Here is a 15,472-nt window from a genome sequence, read left to right as displayed (position 1 = left end):
TTTGTGCAGGTGAAGCTAAGTGACAAAGTGTACAAAGTAGGCCATCATAACACCCATCTTCCCTACACAAACTTTACCTATTTCAGCCCATTGATAATCCCGCAGATGATCAGTTTGGTCCCGTTGGCTCTGTATGTTTGGTCCCCGTAGTGTTTGGCTAGTAAACATATAACTCTCAAGACAATACACCGCTTGCATCACATCTGCCTTTGCTCAAGGTGCACGCAAATCCTAACGATGAAACATCCCGTCGTGAATCTAGAATAATTCTGTCCTATCTCCTCCTCCTCCGACCGCCCCGAACTCCTCCAGGGTTTTACTGCACAACTTAATGAGCCCTCCGATATGATTTAAGCACAAATATAAATCAGGTTAATGTGTATGTCATGACTTTTATTCCATGTCTTCTGCACCGTAGATAAGTGGCTGGGGATGCAGGCTGGAGGAGAATATACAGGCCGTTTGGGTGGGGGTGGGGTTGGGGGTGGGGAGACTGCTGTATGAACACTCATCGGGTTGGAGACCCACTTGTCTCTAGCCTCCATCCCTTTTAAATGTATCGCCTTTTACGATTGAACCCTAACCTCTAATCATTACTCTAATCCTGTTTTAGGATTGGGTTAGGTTTAGTTGTTTTTGGATGGAGGTTTGGCCTGACACTGAAAGATCATCAAGTAAAATATATACTAGTCTACTACTATAAATGTGGATATTGTCAATGCAGCCAATGAGCTCTGATTAGATCAGTAACAGTGTAATGTGTGTTCATAAACCCAGACTTTCTGCTCCTCACAATCTGATGTGTGAATAACACCAGCTCGAGTTATTTGACAGACAGGAATGAACAGAGGGGGAGACGGAGGATCAGACTGAAGATACAACTTAAACAAGCAATCCATCACACAGCCACATCTCACTTTACCGAGGTTGTTATTTATGCCTGGCGATGTGGATTTGAGTTGTGGTGGTCTTTCCCTCTCCTCAGGGTGTTCCGGGCGGGGCTGGCTCACCAGGACGCGACGGCCCACCTGGAGAAAGGGTGAGTCCCGACAATAAACAACAAACAACAATTTACAGGATCCATTTTATTTTCTACTTCCACCAGGCTCCCTTTATTTTTTCTGCATAGTATTAATTTCAAATCATTTATTCTGATGCATGGTGCTTTGCCATACACACTTTTTAGGGCTCCCTTGAAGGTATCTCCAGTCGTATATATATTTATGTTTTTGTTTTTTTTGTAAGCTGTCACGGATTGCCCAGATGTTAAGTTCCCTAACCAGAACGTTCCAAATTGTCCATCTGTCCATCTTTATATATCCGTTCAATAAAAATCTGCACACATTTTCCAACATATATTTGTTTGTCAGCGCCACAACATTTAACCTCACTGAATAAAAGTATTCATTCATAAAGGAGAGAACTGAAAGGCCAGCCGGACAAAATGTATAGAACTGAAGCCAAGCGGAACCCGAACGAGCTTCAAAAAACTTAAACCAAACGTAAAAAAAAAAAAAGAGCTAGTTTTCAGCACCGCTAATGCGATTTTTTTCGGTTTACATCCTGGACAACAAATACAGGTTTCCACCAATCAGGGAAGTAAATTTGATAGCACAGAGAAGCTTCTGCGGTCTGGGTGGAAGGTTCTGCTGGTCTGGGGCCTGGCCTGCACTGTGCTGGCGCGTGGACAGATGCTAAACATTATCCATCTGCTAGCTGCCTGTAAACGACACGCTAGGGGAAGAGGGAGTCGCTCTCCCGGTTTTAACATGTTGTTAAAACAAGTTGGCCGCAGTTTTAATCGGCCCAGGCCGGTTGTTTTTTCTTCAGGCGATTGTACTTTTGGCAGGGGGTTGTCTTTGTGCAGTGCCAGAAAAAATAACCAGTTGGAAGTCAGTTGAACTTTGAGACATCGCTTTTGGGAATCCCTAAGCTTCTGGGTGTTAATATTATCCTTTCTGTGAGAATTATTCAATTTGTGTTTTATTTTCTAAGAACTCTTGCCAAACAGTTGCAGGGTTTTCAACCTACTCAACACCTCCATTTTATGCACCAGATATCTTACCCATGATTGCCCCAACACTTGGCTATACGCAGACTTCAGCCTCACTCACCAGACAAAATACTCATCACTTTTTTTATCCTAAAAATCTCTCAGAGTAAATCCTGATGCTATTTGTGCTAACTCCTATTTCATGGCCAACTGCATGAACTCAGGCGGCGTCTTTCTGGAGACTTCCGAGGATCACACGAGGACATGTCCTCTCGCTATGTGCAAATGAAGTGCAAGAGGCCATCCTGTGTCACGGGTCTCTGAAACGAATACACCCTGACAGGAGTCATAGAGAACTCAAGACAATGGAAAGAATGACATTATGAAGAGATGTTCAGGTGGTGGCCGGTTGACGAGCTTGACGAGATGACATACTTGGGCCGTTAAACCAAACAAAGTGAGCATGGCCAGCTGAGGTCTTGGCGGAGGCCCTGCCTGTTACGCTGCTCTGGTGGATTATATGAAGAAAGGAAAAAAACATTGAGCGTGTCAAATGCACTAAATCAGACCAGGTCGGATCGGGGAAAAGCATTAATCATTTATGTTTGGGTTACTTTCATGCTTGTATAAAAAAGGTGAATGAACTTTCTTTTTTTTGTCTTCAGATGAGCAGATTTTACTTAAGGGAGTTTAACCCAGGGCTAAAAAAAAACCCATAAATGTCAAAAACTAAATGGGAGATTCTCCACAGCCTGACATTAACTTTTTGGTAGCCTTTCAACAGCAGTATGTAACCTTTTTAATCATTTTGAATGTACAAACCTCGATGAGCAAGGCAAACTGTTAACCTGCGAATGGATCTATTGAGGGCAGGTAATTCCACCCACCATTGGTTAATCACCTGTCACACAGACAGCCAATCAGGACAGCAATTGCAATAACCTCCCATTTGATCCTCTTAAAAACCTAAAGGAGGGCTAGAGGAACAGGACCATAGGGTGATATTTTAGTATCCAGTGCAGAATGCACCTCACCCATCTGACCTCAACTGGGAACTCCTATTCCCAAGTCACATCATCTCATACATTGTCATGCCATTGTGAATGATAACAGTCAGCATGGTAGTCTGATCAGTAGTCTCACTGTACACTAGTAGTGCTTATCCTATTGCTAGCAAAGCTTGCTCATTTTGTGGGATAATGGACTTACTGTAATAAGATGTGATAGAGGTATGGGATGGATTATGTGTCCTCTACTCTTTTTTGCTTTTCTCAGGGTCTTCCTGGGAAAGACGGACCCCAGGGACATCAGGGACCAACTGGGACTCTAGTGAGTTGATCTGTCCACTTGTCTGGACTCTAGCTGAGGCTCAGTGAGCGGCAGTGGCCCACAGTAAATTGCTGGTTACGATCCCCGGCTCCTCCTAGCCCGGGATCGAACACTTATAACCCTAACTGCTCTCTACCAATGGCTGTTGCCTGGCGTGGCTAATACCACTCCTGCTGTATGAATGGGTGAATGGGAGGCAATGTTGTTAAGCACTTTGAGCGGCTAAAGTGTGCTCTGTAAATGCAGTCCATTTACCATTTAGAACACCAGACTAACCCTTGCATTGGCATGCACAGTTAAAAATTAAATAGTCCAAAAATACAACAAATGTAACGTAAAAGGGCGACTCTAAAATTAAAGGAAACTGTTTGCATTGTAATCTTGGTTTCTCTCTCTCTCTCTCTCTCTCTCTCTCTCTCTCTCTCCTTCAGGGGCTCCCTGGAGCCACGGGACCCCCAGGACCAGTTGGGTCTGCTGGATCACAAGGAGACCAGGGGGTTCCGGTAGGTTAAAAGACGTCATCTTCCTTTCTCCTCTCTCGTCTTGCTCCATCTCTAAAGTCGGCCACAGATGTGCAGTCTCTGCATGATTCATCCATAAATCCTGCAGACAAGTAATTGCAATTAAGCATTAGATTGCTAATAACTGACTGGGAGCCGTGTTTCCCAGTTAGACACACAGCACACAGTTCTACACACCAATATTCACTGACATTTCACTCCCAGAAACGAATAATAAAAATGTCTTTGTTTTAGATTGCATGTCATGTGGGGGAAACTCACGCATCATAAATTGACTCATGAGCACATGAGCGTGTGCCGAGATGAGAGATACTTTTCGATTTGAGTTGCCAAACTAGGGAAAGGGATTCAAGTGCTGACAGTGATGTAGACGAAAGCTACTCCCGCCCCGCGTCCAGCTCTGAGCGGCAAAGAGTAAAGAGACTAGCTAGTAAAGAGAGTAGCTACAGACTGCAGCATAAATCACTCTTCCCAATGCTGAGAGAGAGACACACCCACACACGCACACACACATACACACGCACCCACGCGCACACACATACACGCGCACCCACGCACACACACACACACACACACACACACACACACACACACACGCACACACATATAGATACACACACTTGTCTCTATCTCTCACTCTTTCTCACTTTCTCACACACACACACACAGTAACCCATACCCACATATCTATAGACGCACGCACACACACACACACACACACACACGCATATTCAAAGTCGCACGCATACACAGAGTCACCGAAGCACACACAATTCCACAACACACTTGTTGTTGTTATAGCGTCTGGTGGGATAGCTTGTTTCATCTCAACAATGTACAGGAGCCGAGACAGGTCTGTGTCCAGGCTGTTCCTGCTGATAGGTGGTACGGCCCGTCTGCATCACAAGTCCTCAGTACTCAACCTGCCCCCCACAGCACCCAGCACAACAACCACACAACAACGTATAGGTGTGGTTATTGTTGTTGTCATTGTTGCTGTGTAGAGGGATTCATTTGATCCCAGCCCACACACACATGCAAGCACACACACACACACACACACACACACACACACACACACACACACTCTCACACCTGGTGGAGTTCACACTACCTCTACTTCAATTGAAACGCAATGTGGCAGGACAGGAAGAAATGGTCTTTCTACTGAGGTTTGATGAATTTGGCCAGTAAGCAGCGTGTTAGCCGCTTGGCCAGGCCGAGGTTTGACCCCTGGGCTGAACTCAGATCCAAAACGTTATTCTTCATGCTTAGTGAAAAAAATTATGATTTTTACTAACTTTCAAAAACTTCAGTGTTGTGTGCTGCGTTGAGGAAACCAAAGCAGATATGGTTACGATCACTTCTACCTCTATAACGCTCCAATAATATCTCCAGCAGTGTAAAATATGAATGCTTCCACACTATTATTCACTGTGGGTACCAGGGATTTTATTTGCCTCAAGGCTTTTAATCGTGCCTCAATACATTGGGGAAGGTGAATAGGAGTGTGTGTTGGTTTTGTATGTGTGAAAGTATAATGGGGGCCACATATCAATGAGGGAGAGGAAGAAAGGCATATCTATATTAAATATTAACACTAATAGCTTTAGGTGGAAGTGAGAAACCATAATATGCAGATTTACTAACAGTAGTCAAAAGAATACTAGTTAAATATTAATAAAAAAACGGATAATAACGTGTGCACAATGGCTAATTTCAAATTAGGGTCACTTGCCTTGGGTTACTAGACTTTTAATTAATTGATGGTGTCCTGTCTGTCCGCTAGAACTAGTACAGAACTAATAATGTAATGGATATGAGCACCAATGTAGAATTAGACTTTTCCTATATTGAAATGCATACATACCAAAGAGAGAGAGAGAGACAAAGTGATAGAGAGGGATCAGACTTCGCCCAACCTGAATGCCTATTCTCCATCTGATCTTGTGTGTGTGTGTGTGTGTGTGTGTGTGTGTGTGTGTGTGTGTGTGTGTGTGTGTGTGTGTGTGTGTGTGTGTGCGTGTTTCTATCTTCCAGGGTCCTTCTGGTACCAAAGGCGACAAAGGAGAGAGAGTAAGTGATGCACACACACACACACGTACACAGACACACACACACACACACACACACACACACACACACACACACACACACACACACACACACACACATTCACACGTGTACACACACACACACACACACACACACACACACATTCACACGTGTACACACACACACACACACACACACACACACATTCACACGTGTACACACACACACACACACACACACACACATTCACACGTGTACACACACACACACACACACACACACACAGCACACACAGCACACAGCAGCCACCATTCAGACCATTGAGGAAAATAATTCAAATCTTACTGGTGCCTATCACAATGGGAATGTCCTTATGTTGCTGACTGTGTACAAGTCTACACAAATGCTTCACGCCCCACTTTAGAATAACAGACATCCCCTCTCTCTCTTTCACGCTCTCTCTCTCTCTGTCTCTCTGTCCCTCTCTCTTTTTCATTGTGTCCTACTCTATATCGTTGACGCCAGCAAATATATCTATAGAGAGAGAGTGAGAGAGAGAGAGAGTGAGAGAGAGAGAGAACGAGAGAGAGAGAGAGAGAGAGAGAGAGAGAGAGAGAGGCTGACACATCTTCTGGGCAATCCGAGTTGAAGTGCATCTTTGCACTCGTGGCCCACCAGGATTGCTTCCCAATGCTTCGTACACATGGCATTTCTATGGATTTGATATTGCGAGCCCTGGGAGTGAAAACAATAGGCTGGAGTTTTATGTGGGCAATGAAATGCTTATTTATGTTAGTGGAGGGCGGGGGGGGGGGGGCTTTTCAAAGGATGTGAGAGGAAATGTAGAATGGTGAGAACAGAGAAAGCCTGGGCCTCCCTTCATGGGACCCTGACACATGGCTGGGTCATTCTCTATGTGGTCTCTCAGCGTTGAAGCTTGATAAAGCACTTTTTTAGCTTTTGTGTTTAAGTCGTTAAAGCGAATTACAATAATATACATGAATATATTGGAATATGGGAGTAATGAAAACATTAAGCGTAAGGGATTCCTATAAGGGTTTGGGTTTAGGGCTTGGTTTTTGGTTCTGGGGTTTGGTTCTTGGGTTAGAGTTTCCTATTATGGTTTGGTCTTTGGTTCTGGGGTTTGGTTCTAGTGTTAGGGTTTATTATTAGGATTTAGGGTATGATTTTTGGTTGATTTTCTTAGTGTTTCCGATTTGGGTTCTAGGTTTTAGTTATATATATATAGTTATTTAGTTAGTTATATCCATAGTGACCCCACTAAGCCTTCATCAATAGCTTTCACACAACATGATGTGAGATGTTTTTATTATTATTCACCTTTCCTCTATGCTCTCTAGCGTTTCTTAAAGTCTGCCTGGTTTCTGTAAATATGGCACAGTGTGGGACAAAGATACAACACACTCCACTGGTCTGAAACGCAATGTTCCTTTGGGGGCTCAAACTGAAAATGAACATCAGTCTACTGTGCATATCGCAGGTGTGAGCTTGTACGTGTGTGTGTAAGAGAGAAAGTGAGTGTGCATGCATGTGTCGTCTGTGTGCGAGTGTGTGTGTGTGTGTGTGTGTGTGTGTGTGTGTGTGTGTGTGTGAGGGATAAATACAGTGTGAGTGCATGTGTTTGTGTGTGTGTGTGTGTGTGTGTGTGTGTGTGTGTTAGAGAGAGAGGGAGCCTGACTGTGTGTTTTATGAGACTCTTTACAGTGGTGTGTTTGTTGTGGTTCAGGGTGATGTGCAGTCCCAGGCTGTGGTGCGCTCCATCGCGCGCCAAGTGTGTGAGCAGCTCATCCAGAGTGAGTAGCAAGCTGTGTCCACAGGAACCAAAGCAAGGTCGTATTCCAGCACTTATTCTGGCCCAGGTTCTGCCCCCTGACCGTGTCTGTCTCCTTGCTTCTCTCCTTGTTTAGAAGAAATTGCTGTTTTCTAGCAATTCAATTATAATATTGAACAGATGTTCTTGAATGCAGTGTCTTTAAAGTGGACATGAGCCCCCTGTTTCAGCTCTACGTGACTTGGGTTTGTAGCCGAGCAGAATGTTCACAAACTTGTTGGCAGTTTGTTTGATGGAGACTTCTACAGCTGTTTTCTCTCAATTACGGTCCTATTTTAGTAACAGTGACAAAATGGCATAGATTGCGATGTAAATGATGACATAAGCCATATGACCACGTAAAAAAATATGTATTTATATATTTTGGGTTCACTACACCTTTACAGCAGTGCAAGCATATGGGACTCAGATGACTCATCTGACAAGCCACCTCTCCCTCTTCCTCGTCTCCCCCTCCTCCCCCGTCCCGGGCTAGGTCACCTGTCCCGCTACAACTCCATCCTCAACCAGATCCCCAGCCAGCCAGCGGCGGCCGTGCGCACCGTGGTGGGCCCCCCCGGGGAGCCGGGGCGGAGGGGCCTGCCGGGGCCCCAGGGGGACCAGGGGCCCTCAGGCCGTCCGGGATTCCCCGGGACCAATGGCCAGAACGGGCTCGCGGGGGAGAGAGGTGAGTGGGCGGGGGGTGAGAAAGCGGGGTAGCGTTCTCTTATTATTGATAACTATCAAATAAGGTGGATTTAAATCTCTTGCCTTTACAAAATAGATTGATAAACAAATGAACAAACACTAAAATAAATTGATTTGTGCTACATTGTGATTCATTCATTTGATAAAAGTCATTATGAACTATGCCTGCCATTAGGTTTAGTAGGACAAGAAATTTCGGCAGATGGATTGATACTGGATGAATGGATGGACAGAATCCACAGACACACATGTGAAATGTGCATTAGCAAATTGTTGCTTCAACTAATTTCAGCCATGTAACTTGTCTCCTCCTGCGATATATAAGTATCATCGTTGCTAATATTAAAAACACAGACTACTGTCTGCATCTCGTAGCAACCCCCACACACACCAATCCACCCAGACCTAGACTCCCCATTACAGCAAGTGTGATTAGGGTTTCGCCCCGGGAGGTGCAATCTAACCCATATGCAGCCAATCATTTTAACATCCATGAGGTCATCGTCCTGCCACAAAACCCTCTGCAAGAAAAATATGGCCTTATGAAAATAACTGTCTCCTTCCGTATCCCCATAACACTCCACCAGTGACACACAGCACCACAGCCTAGTCCATTACGGGCCTTCAGTCCACCGCTGCTGGGACAGGGGCCAGGGTGTTTGTTGTACAGCCCTATTAAACTGTGGTTTAACCCTGCTGCCACTTAACCGCTTACCACCCCCCTAACAACCCCACACACACACAAATAGACACACGCACACAGCTTTGACGGTAATAAACCAGGCGGCTGTGCATGTCCCTTCTCGAGCACTGAACAAAGTTTACTTCGATGTAGTTTGTTTATGAAACGACATCGTCAACTGCACACACAGAGGGCTGAGTGATTCATGGGTTAGCGTGGATCAGTTATCAGAAGGCTCTCTGAAGATAAATGAAGGCAGGGAACAACTGGCTGGAAAAAACGCATGCAGCCCCTAGATACCCATAAGGTATTGTCATGATGAGACGATTGCTTGGCCAAGTCGCCGTTTTGGAGGGGAGGGGAATATGGTTTCTAAGGTAAATATTACATTTGATCCCTCTTTGGTCAATGAATATTTTTGTCTTATTAATGGCCGTCTAGATGACTCGTTCCCAGTGACCCCAGATGAGGTCCAAATGATAGGTTGCGCTACAGAAAGGTATCCATCTTGTCCCGCACTAAACCTGCGGTGGTGGGTGTGGTTTGCAGGACTCTCAGGGGAGAAGGGAGAGCGGGGGAGTCATGGCATCGGATCTCAGGGACCCCGAGGACCCCCTGGAGCCCCAGGTACAGTAACGCACACACACACATACACACATACACACTCACACACACACTAACACTCACACTCACACACATACACACACACACACACACACACACACACACACACACACGCACACACTAACACTCACACTCACACACATACACACACACACACACACACTCACACTCACACTCACACTTTCACACACTCACAGACACACAACACGAGAAAGTCTTATTCAGCGCTGTAAGGGTCTGAAAATGAATCACTGCAGTGCTGATTTTTTTGGTGCGGTTTGCATCAGCAGAATAAAAGCACCAATAACTTTCAAATACCACCAGAAGGAAACGTGTTCTCAAATTAAATTACAAGAACAGTCTGCAATAGAACAATAGCAAAACACATTTAAGCCCGTGGCACATAAATATACCTACATTGATTTTTTTTACGTATTCTGTCCATTCTTTTATTGACAGAATACATAATACATGGTTGTTTTATTGTTGTGTGATTGAAAATATAGAGAATAGAGAAAAGACGATTCCTCAGCAGAAAGTTCCCATAAAACCCCTAAAGTAGAAGAATCCCTTCCATAAAGACCGGGCCTTGGGCACCTGAACCCAGTACCTCACAACCCCCCCCCCCCCCCCCCCCCCCGCCTGGAATATCTGTTGGATTACGATGCTCGGCAAATGAGAAACTCTTCCAAGAAATATTGATTTGTGTGCGTCTGCTCGCCGCAACAGCACAGGCGCCGACGGACCACTTTATCCTGCTCGAAGCACAACACGTAGATCTCTGGGTCCAAAGTGAAAAAGCAAATACGAACCCTAATCCCAGGGAGTGTTGGGCTCGGACCTCTGATGAGCCTGTGTTTCACCGGCTGAGACGGGGCCAGCTGCTGACGTAAGGGGGTGGCATGGGTCAACGGGTTAGTGCTGGCCGTGGGTCCGGTCCGCTGGGACCCTCCTGGCACGTCCACGGGGTCTTTGGGTCCATCGGGTCCAGCTCCACCCATGCCCATCTGGTTGCTGTTAGGGGGTACAATTATACATATGTTTATATATATATATATATATCATGTAAAACATACTATTCTAGGTCAGGGGCTTGACAAATGTAGACTCAATTATTAATTTGGGTCTCCCGGCTCTTGAACAATCACCGTTGATCGTCGGTCGTTCATCAGTGCACCGGTGTATACATCCACTGGCATACTTTAATGTGTTTCTTTATTTTTGATTCATTACCTCGTCATTAGCTACCTCGATTAATTCCCTGTCACAAGAATCGGACTGTCCATAATGACTCTGTGTTGCGGTGTGCATTTTATAAACAAGAACACTTTGACGGACACACGTGACCCCGTCCCAAACGATGTCCCCCCCCCCCAGGCTTACCAGGCGAGGGTCGCACGGGCAGCCAGGGACCCCCTGGCCGGCCGGGTAGCCAGGGCACCCCAGGGAGACAGGGCTCCCCTGGGTCCAGTGGATCGGCGGGGTCTCCCGGGTACTGCGACCAGAACTCCTGCATGGGATACAACGTGGGCGGTGAGTATCAGTCAGACATGGGGAGATAGGATGCTAAGGAGGATGTTTCGAAGCATTTCGGAGCTAACATGGCCCGTGTGGTGTGACATTATCAGAGGTTAATGGGTTAATGCTTTTTATATGGGAGCCAAGTAGCAGAGTTAGCGCAATCTAGAGGCGAGGGGAACGTTATTTATAACAATGTGTTAAACACTGCCAAAAAGCGACATTTCATGGATGAGGAGCTCAGAAAAACATGATTTCTGCATATAAAGTGTGTAGTCAATGGTAATGCCTGCTACGTACCAGAGTTGATCAAGTGCTAGCTAGCTAACTTGGAGGGGATTTTTTGTTTGTTTTAAAGCTTCTGATGACATGACTTAACTGTTGCTGATGTTATTCTTATTTTGCCTCAAGGATGCCAAGTGTCCAAATCCATGCATCCCTTATTAGTTCATGTCAGTTAATACATTATTGTAAAACTGTCGGTTTGAAAGGATCCAGACCTTTTTGATTTTAATTATTTTTACTTTACCATAATTTCACCACAACCATGTTTACTGCCTAACCCGATCCTTAAATTCAGCATTTTTTTTATCCATGTATACAACTTTTAAACAGCGTTTCCATGGCCTCTGTGGACTCTGAGGTGGTTATTGGTCTTGTAAAACGCTCCAAGGGTTTTGGGAGTGATCTGGCATTGGTAGATGTGTTCCAAGTTGACGTTTATACAGCGCTGTCCACACCTAGGTGCGATCCAACGAACAGCGCTGACATACATAGCCATCGGTCCACATGTGTAACGTTACACTCAGCCTCAAAGACAAACACACACAGACAGAGACAAATGGAGGTTGGATACGGACACCAGTAAAGGCTATTTAGAGTCACTATTGTCAGACACACACAGCTTATCGTCTCTGCCAAATAGCTTAGGGACGAGACGTTACATCATTGTATTCAAGGTTCAGTAGTGTCACATTTTGTCAAATCTTTTTTCTTCACATTCCAAGGTGTAGTAACAGTAGCATCTGACATTGTGTTATGGATACTATTTTGTGTGTTGTTCTCAAAACAAACAAAAAAGCTTTTATTTGAATCCCGAGATATGTGGCAGGTATAAGAGTATATTGATTTAGTTTTTTAAAACCTTAATGTAAGAAGATTGGTTAAATGTCAAACTAAATGCCACATATTTTCCTCTACTTGCATTTTGTTTTTATTGCTGGAAAGCTATATTTTAACCTTCCTGTACAAAAGGCGAATAGAGATTACACGCAAGTGTAATTACAAGTGTTCTTCTTTTTACACATGGCTTAACATTTGGTTGGGAATGTAAACATGATTCATGAAATTATGGAAAGGTAAGGACTGAGTAAGACGATGAGTTTCCTGGATTTTCGCTTGTGCTTGGACCTCCATGAATGCATGCTCAAACGTCAGAAAGGTCCTATCGATGTGGTGGTCTGACTGCATTAACACATTGTTGGGGAAACTCATAATGTTCATAATGTGGTGACCCTCTTTTTCTCCCTCTGTGCTCTTCCATCTCCACCTCCACTCTCTCTTTCTCTCTCTCTCGGTGGGTGTTCCTCTTGGCCTTTAGCTCAACAACGGGACTACGGGAATGACTACTGAAGACCATTCTCTTAGCTCTCCTCCTCTCCTCCTCCTCCTTCTCCTCCTCCTCCTCCTCAAGCCCCTGTCATACCCCCGCCCCGCCCCTCCCTCGCCCCTCCCTCGCCCAACCTCTCTCCATAAAAGACTTGCATGTGAAGGAGATTAATGGATTCCCTCAAAAAACTCAAACCTTCACAAAACAACACTTGTGACATGACGGAGGACCCTCCTAACTAGACCCTGCGTTTAACCTCCCAGCTCCACACAAAAGCAGCAGTGTGGTAAACATTTTCCCGCCAAAAAAGCCTTTCATCTTGCAACTCAAACCCTATTAGCATCAGCGACTTGGAAAGGGCAAATCCTGAGGCACTAAGTGGTCCTTGTCGAAGCTTGAGACCGTTTAGAGGAGCGCCAGGCCCCCCCCCCCCCACATTGGTGCACATGAAACGACTCCCTCTATAGGTCAAACACGTGCTATTGCATGGATAAAACTCATTATGGGCTGATATGTTAACCCTGTCTCCTGCTGATGAAGCGTTGATGCGACACACCTGTCGTCCGCTGATTGAACTGAAGGGCGGGGTCATGGGGTTTGGTCCTCCTAATATCCCACATCAATCAAGGGGACACCATCTGTTTCATGAATCATCTCAAATTCGCCGTCCCCTCAAGGCACCTGTACTAAGCACTACAGGCTGAGAAGGACCTATCGTCTCCTTTCAGAGCAAAAGGCTTGGGAAGATGCCGGAGGATAATGATCACCGAGGCTGAAAAAGACACACCGAAAGATGTATGCTCTTTGTTCTGCTCCAAAAAGCGGGTGTAGTGATTTGCTGATTCAGAAAATGAATAATAATGGGAGTAGCACACAGTAGTAGCACACAAGATGGATTGGCAGTGACTCCCTGAATGTTATTTGGCAATTTTTAACTTGATCCATTCATTAGCACATCCGCAGACCCCATCTTGTGTAAATATTCATCAGCTCTTTCGAAGCCTTGTCGTGCATAATCAAACCGAGGGCTCTTGAAGTCCTTCTGTCGTCAAGGAGCCCGGCCAGTTGTCAATTTTCTCTGTTGACCAGTAGGGAGAAACCACAACGTGAACAGAAAATAGAAAGGGCAAATGTTTACCTAACGCAAAAGAAAAAAGGGCCTGCTTAATGAACTTTTCCCAATCCAAAGTGAATTCCCCCATTCCCTCATTGCACTCATTCTTCTCAAGGCTCCTGTTTGGTCTTGCTGTCTTAAAATTCAGTCCGCCTGCTGGCTGCCTTTGTCATTCATGCCGGGTAACTCTAATCCCTCTAATGATCTTTGGCTGTGCCAAGTGGTGGTGGTGGTGGTGATGATGGTGATGGAGTGGGTGGTGGTGGTGGTGGTGAGGTTGTTGTCATGAGTACGCGCTTGTATTCTCAACTCAACACCCCGATTGTAGTGGGCCACAGGGTTGCTCGGCATCATGGGAGTGGACATCAGGAGACAGACAGCTCTGCTGATCTGTGTCCGGAACAATGTCTAGAACCCAGAAACCTAACCCAGTAAATCCCTCCCCCCCCACCACCACCACCACCAGTCCAAGCGCTACCGCATGGCGGCTACAACCCCAGGGCCGTGGCCTACACTGGCGAGCGGCGAGGGGCCGAGGAAGAAGAGGAGGAGGACGACGACAATGATGAGGAGGAAGACGAGGACGAGGAGCAAGATCCATATCAGCACGGCTACCCCCCGCAGTACTACCCCGGGTACGACCCCCGGGGGTACCGGCCCGGCCCCCGCACCGAGGACGTGGAGCTGAGGTCACCGGGGGTCGCCCAGCGCTTTTCCCGCCACGCCCGCGGAACGGGGGACGTGGTCGTCATGGAGGAGAGCGAGGAGGGGGGTGGCGCGTAGCAACAAGTACGGAAGCCTGGAAGCGACGGACACACACACACCGCAAGTGCTTGAGCCCCGGGCGGTGCGCGACGACGACACACGAGCTACCTACACTCTGAGCCCGCGGGACATGCGCACTAGCACGCACACAGACACACACATACACACACACACACACACACACACACACACACAGGTGAGACTACGTCCTACAGACTCCACAACATCAGAAAGACTGTGGATGGCAGTGGCGTTCTCCACCACGGTAGACTTGGTGTCGTGTTAACTCTTGTACGGTGTCTGTTGAACTCGGAAAAGTGCCTGATTTATGTTTGTACCGTCGAGTGTAAAGATGGAAAGACTCTGCGCTCATCCCGGGGTCGGTTGACTTTGTGACCACGCCCTTTTTAGTGAAGGAAGTTGCATGTCACCTTTGATGAAACTTGTTGAGCGTTTAATCTGTTTTGTTTTTGTCGCGGATTTGATTTGAACATTTGGATCCTAACAGAATTTAAATTGGTACGTGTTTTTTTTTTGTGAGTTTATTTCCCCCCACTACAAAGCCTCTTCCATCCTATTAAGTAAACTTTCTTTTTTTTCCAGATTTTAGTTTATTAAAATGTTTTATTCCACCAATCTTTAGAATGAATGAGCCTCATTCAAATTGTGAGGATTATTCTTTTTATTTCACACCGTTATCCAAACATAGATTGCAACTGTTCA

General features: G+C 45.8%; 1 protein-coding gene across 1 annotated transcript in view; it reads left to right on the top strand.

Annotated features, from left to right (window-relative positions):
• Positions 1-14,920, top strand: part of col14a1a (collagen, type XIV, alpha 1a) — a gene marked incomplete at its 5' end in the record, with an annotated part of 103,787 nt that extends 88,867 nt beyond the window's left edge. The window contains 9 exons of the mRNA XM_084471889.1: positions 986-1,039; positions 3,269-3,322; positions 3,754-3,825; positions 5,884-5,919; positions 7,646-7,712; positions 8,226-8,417; positions 9,669-9,746; positions 11,121-11,276; positions 14,451-14,920. Coding sequence (XP_084328015.1) covers positions 986-1,039; positions 3,269-3,322; positions 3,754-3,825; positions 5,884-5,919; positions 7,646-7,712; positions 8,226-8,417; positions 9,669-9,746; positions 11,121-11,276; positions 14,451-14,767 — 1,026 coding nt within the window. The 3' untranslated portion in view covers positions 14,768-14,920. The remainder of the gene's footprint in view (positions 1-985; positions 1,040-3,268; positions 3,323-3,753; positions 3,826-5,883; positions 5,920-7,645; positions 7,713-8,225; positions 8,418-9,668; positions 9,747-11,120; positions 11,277-14,450) is intronic.
• Between the last annotated feature and the right edge of the window lie 552 nt (positions 14,921-15,472).

Source organism: Micromesistius poutassou (genome assembly GCF_964030765.1).
Source record: "Micromesistius poutassou genome assembly, chromosome: 8".
Lineage (NCBI taxonomy): Eukaryota > Metazoa > Chordata > Actinopteri > Gadiformes > Gadidae > Micromesistius > Micromesistius poutassou.
The sequence above is the reverse complement of the archived record's forward strand: the minus strand, read 5'-3'. Positions and strand labels throughout refer to the sequence as shown.